Raw genomic sequence first — 15,474 nt, 5'->3', positions numbered from 1 at the left:
CAAAATATGATAGACTTTTTTAAAGATAGTTCATGAAACCTGAGAAGAATATTTTGAATGAATGGATTTTCCATATTTCGGTTATGAATTGACTGTAAAACAGAAAGCGAGTCGGAAAAGATAATAAATTTTTCTTCACTATATTATGATATAAAATTTAGAGCTAAATCAATAGCTTTAGCCTCGGCTGAAAACATTGTTGCATTATTTGGCAAACGTAATTTTGATTGATGAAGGAGGCTGACGGCAGCACAGCCAACCTTTGGTTAATCTTTTAAACCGTCTGTGTAAGTTGCAAAATAGTCCTTGTAAGTTGATTTGATTTCATGATATTTGGACTTGAATATTTCAGGGTTTGTTTTAGACTTTCTAAAGGCAATTTTCAAATCGAAAAGAACTGTAGGGGTATGAAGGGCCCATGGTGGTGTATCTGGAATTTGATTTTCTTTAATTCCATCGAATTCAAAGTCAGTTTCATTCATAGAAGATTTTATGCGAAATCCAAACGGTTTGATTTGTTTTGGTTTTTCCTCATATGAATCGGAGTACTTTGGTTTAAAAATAATTTCATGAGCAGGATTGGATTTGTTGGCAGCCACTCTTAAAGCATATTGCAATGAAAGCTTTTCTCGGCGTGTGTGAAGAGAGGGTTCGTTTGCTTCAGCATATAAACTTTCAACTGGCGATGTTCGGAATGCACCAAGAGAATGACAAGCGATCGGAGACCTTGAAAGGTGCGCAGTTATAATCAATGACTGGATCAATAGAAACGAACTGAAAATGAACACTTTCAAAACTGAATATATTATGTTTGGTTGCAGACCTCAACCAAACAAATGATTTACAAATTCCATCAACATTGCTGCTGATGATGTCAAACGTGAACGCACAATAAGATATCTCGGTGCATTTCTTGACAAAACCTTGAACTTTAAAGATTATGTAAATCGCAAATGTCATACAGTAGTGTTGAATTTGGAATAAACTGCCACTAGAACTAAGCATAAGGAAATTAGTTGACACATTTAAAAAGTCTTTAGACAATGTTTTTCAGAGATTTCGTTGCATTGATTTAAATTATTGATGATTGTTTATCGTGCGAAAACAGCAGTATTTCCTTTTTAAATAGTATATGATGGCACCATAAACGAGGGGGTGGGGGGGGGGGGGGGGGGTTAATCTCTATATGCAGCCCGTCTGAGCATACCATGTGATGCGTTAAGTGTTAAGTACTGGTATTCACACTGGGGTAAAATGACCTCAATATAGAGCCTTTCTCAGCGGGGATTTTATTTACAGTGTGTTGTTCAACTTGTTGAAGATAGGGTAAGTGCGAGGATGGCATGCCCTAAACGCGTTTAAAGCCCCAGTTTCCTTTATTTAGGCTACTGACCGTTCCAAGGCGGTGCCCCTGTTTTCAACTGGCTTCCTGTCTCTTGTATTTTATATCGCGTGTATGGTCTTTGTTGTTGACATTTTATTAATTGTCCATCTCGTATTTTGTGATGCGTATGTAGTCTTGATTTATGTTTACAATTACTAGTATTGTCTTGTCTGACTTGTTGGGAATAGGGTAAGTGTGAGGTTGGCATGCCCCAAAGCGTTTAAACCGCCCCCCCCCCCCCCCCCCCCCCCGTTTCCTTTATTTTGGTTACTAACCGTTCCAAGGCGGTGCCCCTATTTTCAACAGGTTGTTTTGTCTGTTTTGTATTATGTGTTGCGTATGTTTTTTTTGTTTGTTGTAAGCGTTTTTCCTCCGCCCCACTCTCACTTTTGCCCTCTCCTTTCCCTTGCATTTACGCTACTTTTTGCATCCCATCCCCTTTACTTTTAGTAAGTTTTTGTGGCTCCTCTTTATTTGGACAGCCGAATCCCAAGACGGTACTTGATTGTTTTTTCCTACTTGTGTGGGTGCGTTTGTAAGCTTGTGAGTATATAACGATGCCCTACTGTTTTCTTATGTGTTGCTTGTTCGTTTTTCTATGTTATTCAGTTGATCGTCGTTGTGTGTTTGTCTTTGGTACATGAGTGTCTGCGCTATTGTGGTTTACGTTGTAGTGCGACTGTTTTTAAAGAACATGGCATTCCCTTGTATATTTGTCCTTGTTCAACTTTCCCCTTCGGATTCCCCCCCCCCCCACCCCCGACCCCATTTCGACCCTTACCATTTCCTTCTCCTTTATCAATATTTAGCTTATATAAATATGTACTTGTTGGATGTTTGAAGCAACCCGTCTGAAATATTTTTCCATTACAGCTTCTTTTTGTTGTGGGTCTACTATGTAAATGCGTGGCTCTGGGGCTATGTTTTTGGTGCTCTGTGCTTCCGAGAAATCTACCCTTACCTATTATCTTTTGTGTGTTTGTCATTATTTTGTTTAATAGAAATTTAAAAACAACAAAGTGCATTAAAACAATAGTTATTTATCAAATTCATCGGAAATTTCCCTAATGTACTTAGTAAAATTATAGCATGCATTAATTGGGTTCTAGTCCTGTCATTGTGAGATACAGAGTATATTTGATTTTCAGTCCTTTGTCAGCTGGATGCTTCACTTTCCTCTTTTATCGTGTCTAACGAAAGAAATTGACGACGCCATGATAGGTAATTCTTAAAGCCAACTAGTGCTGAGCTGCTTTGATAAATTTCTGCTTTCCTGATTTGTCGGATCTGTATTATGTTCAGCTGTTTTTCTGCACTCTGTAACGGCATAGAGAACATGCGTTTACAGTTTGTTAAAAAAAACCTTTAAGATCCTTTAAAAGTATAGAACTCATCTAATCAAAATTATAAAGGACTAGCTTGGCTGAGTTTTTTCATGAGAGGTTTAGAAAAGTAAAATGTCCCTCTCACCTCTAGCACCTTAAGCGGAATTCTATATTGATAATATTAAATTAACTCCATAATACTAAAGGCCCAGAGGTTTTTCATATAATCAGTTACCCCGTAATTGTTATGTTTCACATAACGTTCCTTTATTTTCCCTTGTGTGAATAAGACATTCAGCTATTGGGGGCTTAATTTTATATATACTGTTCTTTAACATTGGAATATGATGGTATATAGAGAATGTGAGCATTTTTGCCAAATTACTGTTTCAAACACACAAATGTTTTGCAGGCGTTGCCGCACTACGTCCCTATATTTATAAGTTTTGAGCTTGCTGTCTATATGCTTTACTTTGTTCTTGTATTTATTACGTTTTAAACTATACATGAATTGCTGAAGTGTTACAGTTTAAAGAATGAGGCTGTTTTTTTTTTGGAAAATTGCATTACCTTGAATCACTGTATAAAACATTTCGGATTTGTTGAAAGTAAAAAGAAAATATTGCTTTATGCCAGTGGCAACATTACCATCTACTGAAGCCCTGCCCTCTGAAGTTAGCTGATCGTGATTGCGGAAAGACCATGCTAAACTTAGAATGTTTTAAATGCAGGGGTAGTGCTAGCGGGGTTGAAGACAAATTAGATGAAACACTCTTAGTGTTGATGTGAAGTTGGAATAAAAATAATTAACCAGTAATATTGAGTAATTGAAAAGACTATCATGAATTTAAAAGTTGCAGTAAGTTAAAAAAATCTGTATAACTTCCACTGGCATAACTGTCTTAATCATGTTTAAATCTGATCAAGATAAAAATTGTAACCAATACATGTCATTTGCACAAAGAATAGACAACTGCTTGTACCGAAATTGATTTGTACAGAATTTTGGTCAAATTCCTTTTCTTCTAGGTACTTATTTAAGCAGATATTAGTAGCAAATATTTCCTTATGGTATGTTGTATTTCTTGTAACTTTCGGGAATAAACATATTTCAAATTCAGCACCATAAGAATAGTCGAAAATGATTAACATCAAGTGGAAGAAGCGATGTGTAAAAATGGATTTTAAACTAAGTGTATGGGGTAAGAATTGAACTATTAAAATAACTAAAATATTTTTTTTCTGAGAAAGTGTAAATATGAACATTTGAAATTTTACATTGTTTAATGATATCTGATATTATAAGCAATTTTACGGATTTTTAGACATTATTCAACAGTATTATTTTCGTTATCGGTTCCCATATTGATGACGTAATTTCTGGATCCAATCTAGGTCGCCAGAAGAGATACATAATATTGTTTTTGTCTTAGACCAAGGTGTATGTGGCTAGTTTTTCAACTACTTTCGAGCAGAATTACAACTTGCAGTGGACGATATCCTCACCTCTAAAGTTTTTTAGGTTTAGAGGTCGGACACGTGTGTACCACAAATCGGCTAGGGTTAGGGTTATAGATAGGGTTTAGGGTTAAAAAACATGTTCGGGTTTCTAAACACTTCAGCGCACGTCAAATCTATTCACATTCTGATGTTTGTCAGAAAATATTTATGTGCTAATATTAAAAAAAAGTAAACCCTGCTCTACTATTTTTATTTAAATCTTTCTACATTAAGAACTTTTAGGCATGACATGTCAAGTAAAACCTGTATGAAGATTATCCATTGGCATGATTACGGTTAATTTGAATAAAAGTATATTCAGTTTTATTAAGACTGCTCATGTTAGTATTGAAAAGTGCTACACCTCACACCACACATGGCTACCTAATTCAACAAATAATTATGATAAAGATACATTTAATGTACTACATGATGCACAACGACCAGATGATATAATAATACTGTTAGCACAAATAGACTATTCATGGCATTAAAAACTAATATTGTAATATTTGACAGCATAAATAAGAATTTGTTCTGGATACATATAAGTAAACTGAAAATATTAAAATGAAATGTTCTATATTATGCAAAAAGAATCAAATGTGCAATTTTCAAAACTAATTTACTAAATATTTAATTTAAATTAATATCCATTTTCACAGTTTACCGTAAATATCAGCATTGTAATGATTATGTCATTAGGCTGTACTCAGCATTTTCCATTGTTTCGTTTCGGTTGATTTACAGTAGATCATATGATGACGCTTGAATCATTCATGATGTACAAAGACTTATGTCATTGTTTCTGTTAGAGAACATACTGTTATTGGTATTTCTATTAATAACAGATGCAATTTAGCAGAACCGAGACAGCCAATCATGTATTGACATGCCATATTTACCCGGGATAAATACCATTTTTATATTACGTGTACTTTGAACGTTCTGCCATCAATGTTATCACAGCCGGGATTCCCCACTCTAAATGATATATTGACGAGAATTATCAATGTTATAATTTGGGTTAGAATATTTGAAACCGAAATGCGAACATGCCTATATTGATATTACCATTTTAAGGTTTTAGCAACAATACATACATATGGAAGATTCAAGAGCAGAAGCTACAGTGAGGAGTCTATCTGCCATCCAAACCACAGTTATCTTCTGAAGCATACACATAACACCGAGCTTTGTAATATAACTTATATGAACTCAGGAATGCCGTTCTATTGTGGAAAACCAAAGGACAAACATTTGCTGTGTCAGGATTTTCAGTTTACAGGATCATCGAAACCATTTCCTGAACTCAAAGTCTCAAAATGTGAGGAAACATTATTAGAAAGGTACTTGAAAACAATTCAATAAATTAAACTGACTAAATTTTAAGTTAGACTTAGACTTTGAAAAGGTTATTGAAAAGTTATAACCCAATGCATTCCTGAATGTTAAGAATAAAGTACAGAGTATAATGAAATTTAACCATGTTATCTTATTTGATTTGTTGAGTTTATCGGTATAGCTCATGTGGCGACTTTCCAGCTAAGATGCTGGAGGAAGACCCCAGATGTCCCTCCATGCATTATTTCATCACGAGCGGGCACCTGGGTAGAACCACCGACCTTCTGTAAGCCAGCTGGATGGCTTCCTCAGAAAAAGAATTCAAAGCCCCGAGTGAGGCTTGAACCCACATTGATGAGGAGCAAGTGATTTGAATTCAAAAACCATATTTGCGTAAGATAAGTTGAAATATACGAAAAAGAGTTGGTAAATAAAAACCAAGGGTGGTTTTGCTATACTGATCTGAAAAAAAAATTGTGACGCTCAAGCTAGGGTAAGCATTAGACATTTATAGGAAAATCTTTTCTCATTCTTTCGAAAAGAAATTTTTATATGTCAGATTTTAATAAAACCTTTCACATTTAGGACGCAACGTATTGCTTTTTAGACGGCAAAGTCAAATGTATAGCTCTGATTGCCTTTTTATGGGATATTCATCATTTTTTGTCGAAAAGCCATTCATTGGATCGTTTTAGTCCTTTTTGTGGGATTTATTTTCAATTTATTCTTTCCAAGATAAATAGTTTGACACCTTGAACCAGTCATGTAGAACTTTTCTGACAAGATAGAAGAATGAACCAAATGTTCATTATATTTTCATTTTTTTTTCTAGCGGCTTTACAAAATCAGAAACTTGTCAAATAAAAGGAAGATGATCAGTAATCTCAAAAAACTATTGCAGCAAGAAAATAGGCGATCGGTAATACCAATGAATGCTTCTGAACGGGAAATAATTAAAAAAGTGGTACCACAATGAATTATGATTCCTTGTCATTGCACTCTCCTTCAACCTATAAAGTATTATGTCAATACCTTACAAAGATTTAATATCCAAGTTGTGCCCCGGACAAGGTTTCTATTTTTTTTAAAGTAATTCCACCTAGTCATGTTTCCTTGTCATTTTACTTCCTCTAAATGACGGACGGAAAGACGGAGGGACAAGTTGGCTTTTAAGTCGCCTCCGGCCACTTTCGGCATCACATAATGGTATATATCAATAATTATTTTCAAATTAATCAATAGAATTTGCCAATCTTAAATCTAATGTGGATTTTGCTTTACACGCGATGCCTTCTATTGTAAATGCTCTTGTTAGAGCTCACCTCATGGGGAATACGTTTGCTAGCACTGTTCTGCGACATTTGAACGCGCTAGCGGTTATGATTGAGTTGTTGCATACCATAAATCGGTTTAATATGCCCTGGGTTTTTTAGAAACGCGATGCACGACTGTGCTCCTTTAATATTTGTTTGTTTCATCTAAATTTTCTGTGTTAGCTACTTGTTTGTGCGTGCGTTTGTGTGTGAAGGTCCTAGCCGCAGTCAGGCATGCATTGCTATGTATTTTCCTTGAAGAGGCTGCGGTTATAGAGTGTGCCATTCCTGTAACCGTGCCCTTCAATGTACAAGAAACAAACTATCTTATACATACGTCAAGGAAATAAGTGACGAGGAAATTAAATTTAAGTGATATTTCTTGATTTACGAGGACCTAATTTATCAACAATCTAATGGGTTTATAAAACAAATATTTGTAAAACATAATTTCATTAAAACTTGAAACTTATCATCTATATTGTTTCTAATCTCATATATTTTAGTTTCGACAATTATTCATAGTTTCAATGCATTTTTATAAGCATTATGTTAAAGCATTTTGGATCTTCTAAAAGTATTTGATATTGACATATTTTACAAATTAAACATCGGAATCATCTGAAGTTGAAATTCATTATATATTATTTTTATTTCTTAGTAATGGGTTCTCAGTCTTTATTTCACCTGAGACTAAAAAGGACTAGGCAATAGTATTTTTCGTTAAAGTATGAAGTAATGTAGTGATATAATATGAAAGAAAAAAAACTAATTGAAAAAGAATTGCTTAGGATACAAGATTGAGTGCATCTATTCTGATGAGAATCTGGAATTTTCAAATGTTCTTCAATTTTGATATGAACGATGGTTATGACAAATTTTACTACTATTCTAGATGAAAACTTTATTTCTATTTTTTGTGTCCTTTAGAGCCATTAAAGGCTATGTTGTGTATTGGAAACGTTTTTATGTACATACATCAGATAGATGTCGAAACATAAGTACGTGTCGAATAGAATAAAACAGAAAAAGAGGAACTAAAGGCCGCATAATACAACATAAATGAATACCTTGCATCATTAGTTTATCGTGCCTGTCAACTGCGTTTTATGAATAAAATATAATTTCTATAAATGCATATTTATGTACAAAATTTTTCTGACCCGTTTAAATTTTATTAAAAAAGAGTTTCATATTTTGACGAAATATATATGTAAAACAAAGGTTATAATAGCATTGAATGCTTAAGGAAGCCTGACTACCGTTGATGAAGCTAGTATTCGGATTAATTTTATTAGGCTATAGATTGATCCAGTGGTGGTCGTCAGAAAAGAATATCGATTATTCGTTCAAACATCGAGATGAAAAATGACCAGTTCTGTCGTTGATAAAAGGTCAGGTTGATTTTATCGTCACAAATTGCAGATTAGATGACGTAGTTAAAAACATTCACCTTGTTTGATTTTATTTTTAAACAAGGGCCTGTCGTTCCCCCATACCAAAATAACTGATTGATGTTTGATATTGTTCGTTTAAAGGTTTAAATAATAGATGATGCGAAACGCTTAGCTTAGAAAAAGTATCAACCCTTCAATAAGCAGTCTTTAATAAAAGTCTGTAGTTTGACGAATTGTCCATATGTTTGTAATTAACTTTAATGTGTCCTATAGTTTCGCACTGTTAATTCTGTTAATTACAGCATGTGAAGAGGTGACAAAGGTCATGCTTCATTACATCAAATCTAATGAATGATATTAGATGAATTTTGAAATAGCTACGTATATGTTTTAAGAATGAAATAACTGTTACATATGAGAGTTACGTTTTTAAAGGCTTTGAGTGTAGTTTAATGCTTAATTGTTTCAGGACAAAAGGCTTTGAGTGTAGTTTAATGCTTAATTGTTTCAGGACATACGTTAAACTTTACTTGTTAAACAATGTTTTGATTTCAGGGCACAACTTATTTTGAAGAAGACTATAGCTATTGATGTTCAAAAAAGAAAGAAAGACAATAATGTATCATTTATTGACAAACCGTCCATTACTTGTTCAATGTACAATAGTTCATCTCTGTGGAGGTCTAGGAAACCAACTGGATTCTTCATAAATGGAACATGGCATCTTCGACACTGTCTTGGTATTGTAAAAACACTTATCAGCTAACTTTTCAATTAGGCTATTCCGCAAAAAATATATATTGTTTCAATGACTTACTGATGATGTTATAACACAATTCATTGTTACAATCTTAAAGGATTCCTACATTATAGCCCTGCGGTCTCCCTTTGAATAAGGTGTTCGCTTTAGGTATTAAAGTGAACTTATAAAATTGTTTTGAATAACCATTTATAATGTCTTTTAAAGGAAATAATATTTTGACATACAAAACAACACTACAGGCATAAAACAAAAAAATGACATACCGAAAAGATGTTTTCAAATGAATAAATAATAAAGACTTTTCAGTCTTCTTGCGAAACAAATTAGTTGACGATCTCTTTCTGAAGGATACCTCTATAGAGTTAAATATTTTGTTTTATTTATTTGTTCATTAATCATTATTATAAAAATATTCATACACACATTATGTTTAGGGGAAATGGAGATATTTCATGGAACCTTTAATTTCTTAAAGATGTCAATCTTGATAAGCGTGATTCTTCAAAACTTTTACATTTAAGAATGATAATTGTAAACTGCTACGTTCCAATGTTATTCATTTGCAAAGAATATCGTAAATCATTTGCAGACGTTACAACGTTGAAAGAGAAATAAATTGACCAATTCTTCCACAGATCATTCGTTAAGAATATTTTACATTGTAAAACGTCTGTTGAAGTAATGATGACCCAATTTTTAATGCAAGGGAATTTATCTGGTGATATGTCCGGGGATTCCTTCAGACCGCTGGTGTACATACTTTGGGTTGTGTTGATACATGATGCATGAGGATAATGAGAGGGGTAATGTTTTTTACTTTTGAATAATCAAAATTATCAAAATTCCCTTTGAACGTTTGGACACGGTGAATGTGTTTGCATTTAAATTGGAATATTTGAATAGCTCTTTCCTGCGTGCCAGATCATTTATTTCATTATTACAATTTATTGTTGCGTGACTCATGGATGCAGTGGCAAAGAACACTTTCTAAAAGTGGCACGCCAGCCAATACACATATATATATTGTTATACATAATTGATTCATTACATTTTCTATAAAGTACTCTTGATTATTTGAAACATCTCTGAATTGTGAAGATTTAGTAAAAAGAATTAGGTTAACTATTAATAATTGATATCATTTAGATAGAAAATTCAACATGGCAGAACACCTATGCATTTAACAGGAATTCTTACAGGGTATGTTCTGTGTAGGTAGGGTTTGAGATTGTCTGAAAATTCTAAATGCCGTTATGTTGTTCCATACAACAAGAGCAAAACATTTAATGATAGATATGTCTGTATTATTGCTCCATAACTGTGGAATGAACTGACATCAGTATTACGCAATCACTTAATACATTAAAAAAGTTTAGACACTGTATATGATTTATACTTTATAGCATTTTATCTTTTAATTTTTAATCATTTTATATGCGAAAACAGCAGGTGTTAGTTTTTAAGTTTTTGTGAGTTTTAACATTTCGTCATTAATATTTCTTAATTTCATAGATTATATATGTCTTGTGTAGAAATAGGCGTTTAATAAAACTAATCAGTATTTCAGTTTATCAGTTTATAAGATAAAATTAGCCATGTAGTAAAACTTTTCTGCCCGCGTTAATAACTTGGTTACGTTTATTTTGTTCAAGGAAGTCACCAAGGCGAGATAAGTGAAGTCCATATTGTATTATTATTACGTAATATCGCATTCAGTTCCTAATATATAACATTGATAAATGAAATTTTCTTAATCTTCTGTGCATTAAATTAGTAATATGTAGACGTCTGGTGAAATTTTCTGTGCAGCTCATATTCTATGAAGTGTGTGGGCGTTTCATTGCGCTATTATATACTATTAATTCTGAAAAATATTTTTCATTTACTGATAGATAAGATATGGGAAGGCCAATTTTCGGCACCAAATGATATGTCGTCGTTACGTCATACCGTGCAAATGATTAAGAATAAATTCAGATACAAAGTATATAGTATTTGCCATAGAGGAAAATGCAAATGAAAATGAAATTGTTTTAACATTTATGTGTACTGGTTTGACTTTACATTACCTTTTTCTGTTTAAATATATAAATCTTATAAGACCGAGCAAAAATGAAAATCTTAAACATAAAGTGAGCAGATGGTTGTATAGGAGGATTCCACTGAAAGTCGTTGTCTAGTTATGAGTCATCTTCCAAATATACTTTTTTTTGTTTTCTACAAAAGCATTCAAAAAACCATTATCTGCAATAATCAGACTGAAATTATTAGATAAAACGCGTGACAAATGCCTTAATATTATAGTTCTATTTCGAGATATTTGTATTTCTGCCGTTTAAATTTTGATTGTTTAGAGTAAAAAGTTATTGGAAAATTTCATGTTTGTAACTTTTCTTATTTGAAATGAGAAAACAACTTACACTTGATTCCAATTCATGCAGGAATCGTACTTAAACTATAAATACCTAAAACAGCTTAAAACTTAGAAAAGAAACATTTTTATTCTTTAATAAATTAAGTTTAACTACTTCATTGAAAAGTATATAAAATTACAATTAGTTACATACTCTGTTGGTGGCAGTCAACAAAATATGCTATCTCCGGAACGTCCATATGGGGCAAACAACAAACTACGTAACCGATACAATATGTTCAAATCGTTAGTTGTAATCAAGATCTATTCGCCAAAGTCAGCGACTGATAAAGCAGTGTCCTTTTATTTATATTGACCTCCGTTTTGGACACATTACTTTGCCATTTTAGTAAATTACTTTAGCAAGTACGATTTTCATTTTATATCAAGGAACAAACAATATCTAAACTGTAACCAGCCGTTTGTTTTGAACACGTGGTAAATGACAGACTGAAATATTTTTTCTATGAAATTGTATAGTAAAGATTGATCAAATGTTTCAGCATTTGATTAGATTATGTCATACTTGTACCGAAGAGTTAAATTGTGTGATCTCTTTATCTTACAGGTTTCAAAGAGAATCTTTATACAGCGTGCCTAAGGAATGCGCATTTGTATTTGTTTGGCGATTCTACGACCAGAGCCTGGTATAAAACAATCATTGAGCGCTTTAAATGCAAGCCTATTACTGAAGAATGGCACAAGGAAAAATGGCATAAAGAGGCAGAGTGTTATAATAAACACATTAATTTTAAGGCTGGATGGTATCCACACGCACAACCATTTTTGTTCGGAAACATTTTTGAAGATGTTCGTTATACTTTATATTCAACATCTCGACGTATAGATAATATACCACGAGATGAACGTGCAATCATAGTAATACATTTATTCGTACACTTTTTAGTATTTCATCATACCGTTTTTAAACAAAGAATGCAAATCATTCGTAAAAGCGTTGAATCGATTTTAGAAAATAATAAAAAATCAATAGTTATGATAAAAGGACCACATACATTTGACGGCACACGGTTTGGTGGGTACAGATTCTGTGACTATTTTGGATATTTGTATAGCAAGATTTTATTTGAAGTATTTGAAGGTTTACATGAAAGAGTTGTAATTCTTAATAACAGAGACACTACTATAGCTCAGCCCTTAAAAGGGGATCATCATCCGCCAAGAAATATTGTAGATGCTATGGTTGATCAAATGCTAAGTTATGCTTGTGGTCATTAAAAGGCACATTTTAGTGACTATACTTTAACTTGATTGATAAAAACGTATGGGAATGTTAAAAACTAGTCTTTATATTATAGGTTATCCAATATCTTTGGATACCATTGTTTGTACCTTATATTTTTAGACAATGCATAAAAATTTGTTCAGTAAAGTAACTATATATCAGACAATCTGAAACCTTTTGTTGACCCTCCTTTGTAAAACAGCAGCGCTTATGAGACCATGATATATCTTATATAAATACAGTCATTGAACTAATTGTCTCCATCGTGACATGTACCAACGGTTTTAAGAAACGATATATGCATGGCCAACTCAACGGCTTCAAGGATCAGGCAAGACATTGAATATCTTTGACTAATATCATAAACATAAATTGCAGAGTTTAACCTTGTAACCTAGTGTAGTGATTCGAGGCTTCTGGTCAACCAGGAGCCCGGTTAGCTCAGTTGGTAGAGCACCTGACTTGCAAGCAGGGGTCGTAGGTTCAAGTCCTACACCGGGTAGATAATTTTCTCATCAAACTACAACAGTGTTGTGACGGATGTTACATTTAAAAGTCATGTACCTGAGGTGGTTATTATTAGTAGTGTGATACCTACTTCCGGAACGCGATAGAGGGCGGGATTCTCCAACCAGAAGATCAGACTTTACAGTGCTACCACAGAGAAACACGTATTTAATTTCTTCCTAATAATTACATCTCCGTGGGTTAGTCCCCGTCCACTCCCTGGCCAATAAGGTATATCTGACTCTTGCTTAATTAATGATGTTACAATAATGGCGACGAACATTCAGATGGCAATTTAGCGGGAAGATACAGTCATTTGCCGTAAGGGTAGACAGCATTAATTTCGAGTTGTCATTTTTGTCATAGGCCAACACGGCATAAGGGCGAAACTGGTTATACTACATAAGGTTTGGCATTGACTTGAAGGTTTTCATTTTAAGCGCAGTCTGAAGGGTTGAGGAGGCTAGTAAATAAATTCCAGACTTCTAGTTTTATTTATTTATTATATAATTAACAATAAGGTTTCGGTCAAGCAGAAGGCATTTGTAGACTTGGGAGGAGAAATATAGAATTAATTGTAAAGTCTCCAGGTTTCAAGCCAGGTGATTTTTCAACTTCTGCCGGATATTAGCTGATTTATTTTTCGAAACATGTCCAGTTCCGGTGAAGTCTTCTAGACTTACTTGCTCTTCTTACAGGCTCAAACAGATTACAGAATAAAATTATAAAGTAGCAGTCTTCTAGACCTACCTAGCTACAACAGATATACAGACAGAAATAAGGTTGTTTTTTCCATATAAATGGTGGTGTCTACCAAGGGAAAAGGTATTTTAGCGTATTCAATACACTGCTACAATAAACTTGAATATTTATTGTTCGAGGTGACCGGTTTAAATATTTGAGTTATAAGTGTGTTTTAAAAAACAAGTGGCTGTCTGTAGCTTGTAACCTGAAATATTTTGTTTTCGGCGTATTCTATACACGAAACAAATAAGTTCTACCATATTAATCTCTAATATTAATTTATTTCTTCAGTATTCAATACTGGAAATAAATGTAAATAAATTAACAAGAAAATAAATTGTGTCTGAGTATTCTATGCTTAAATCAATTTATAACAAAGAAATATTTCGGTGTATTCTATACCCATAATGTTAAAAATTGTGATTACGCTTTGTCTGACAACTGACATTCAACTACACACAAAATGTCCATATACATTAATATGGCAAGTAAATAGGAATTGCAGAACATTCCTTCAGTAGGATCTAGAGAGGCGGAAAAATAACATCATTTAGACAGACATGGATTTGTAACAAAAGAAGCTTTGGCTATGGTGTTTCCTGATTTAACTACAGACGTACTAGAAAATATAGATTTCACACTTCCCGTTACTCAACCAGATAAAATAAATGTAACAGGGGGAAATGGTGGAAGTCAGTGGTTTACCAAAACATGTTCCAAATCCAGATAGTTTATCTGTGTAAACAAAAACTAGTCTACCTGAGCAAATAACAACATATGCACCTATTACAAGTAGTCAATTAGTGTGACCGACTGCGACAGGTAGTTTTACCACTCCGAAAGGGATGTCACTCTTGGCAGGCGCCATGCGACCATTGACTCCCCATTCCCGACAAGAAATATTAAATCAACAAATTTAAAATTTAAGAATGTCTTGAACAGTTGTTAGCCTTAAGTCAAGGAATGAATAGGACAGATATTGCTTCAATGGTAGCAGGACTGCCAAAAACATCACAGTTTGATGATTGCCAAAACCGAGCAATATCAATTCATACAGGGCCTAGTACTTTTAGTACATGGTCAAGGTCAAGGACTCGTATCAAGAAAGAAACCGTTACACCAAAAAAATCTCTGACCAAAAATATTTTGCATCAAGAGTCAGCAGCATATAAAACATCAAAAAGTCACGAAAGCCTTTTCGGGCCAAGCGACAAAAATACAGATGACAAACATTTACAAGAAGAACTGACCGAATCAAGCGACTGTAATGTAACCGATAAAAATTCCACACGTCACAGGTCAAGGTCACCCACACATCAAAGATCTTATTCAAGCATAGATCTTCTAGATCTCCGTCTAGGTCAGATAGATCTAAATCGCGACAGGAGTCACGTCATGGTTTTTCAACAAATAGTTCTCCGTCTCCACACCGAAGGTCACATTGTCACGGATCAAGGTCACGTGATGTTAGGTCAACAAGAGATAAAACATCATATCCACACCAGTATTCGCCTCAACATTTTGCATCTCCCAGTAAA

General features: G+C 33.7%; 1 protein-coding gene and 1 non-coding gene across 2 annotated transcripts in view; both read left to right on the top strand.

Moving 5' to 3' along the window:
• Positions 1-14,004, top strand: part of LOC128554748 (NXPE family member 4-like) — a 32,450-nt gene extending 18,446 nt beyond the window's left edge. Inside the window, exons 3-5 of the mRNA XM_053536063.1 lie at positions 5,293-5,558; positions 8,819-9,003; positions 12,008-14,004. Coding sequence (XP_053392038.1) covers positions 5,293-5,558; positions 8,819-9,003; positions 12,008-12,678 — 1,122 coding nt within the window. The 3' untranslated portion in view covers positions 12,679-14,004. The remainder of the gene's footprint in view (positions 1-5,292; positions 5,559-8,818; positions 9,004-12,007) is intronic.
• On the top strand, positions 13,116-13,187 carry Trnaa-ugc (transfer RNA alanine (anticodon UGC)). The gene has a single exon. It is a non-coding gene; the product is annotated as a tRNA-Ala (tRNA).
• Positions 14,005-15,474: the final 1,470 nt, after the last annotated feature.

Source organism: Mercenaria mercenaria, unplaced genomic scaffold (genome assembly GCF_021730395.1).
Source record: "Mercenaria mercenaria strain notata unplaced genomic scaffold, MADL_Memer_1 contig_710, whole genome shotgun sequence".
NCBI classification, from domain to species: Eukaryota; Metazoa; Mollusca; class Bivalvia; order Venerida; family Veneridae; genus Mercenaria; species Mercenaria mercenaria.
Note: the sequence above shows the minus strand (reverse complement) of the source record. Positions and strands in the feature narration are given on the sequence as shown.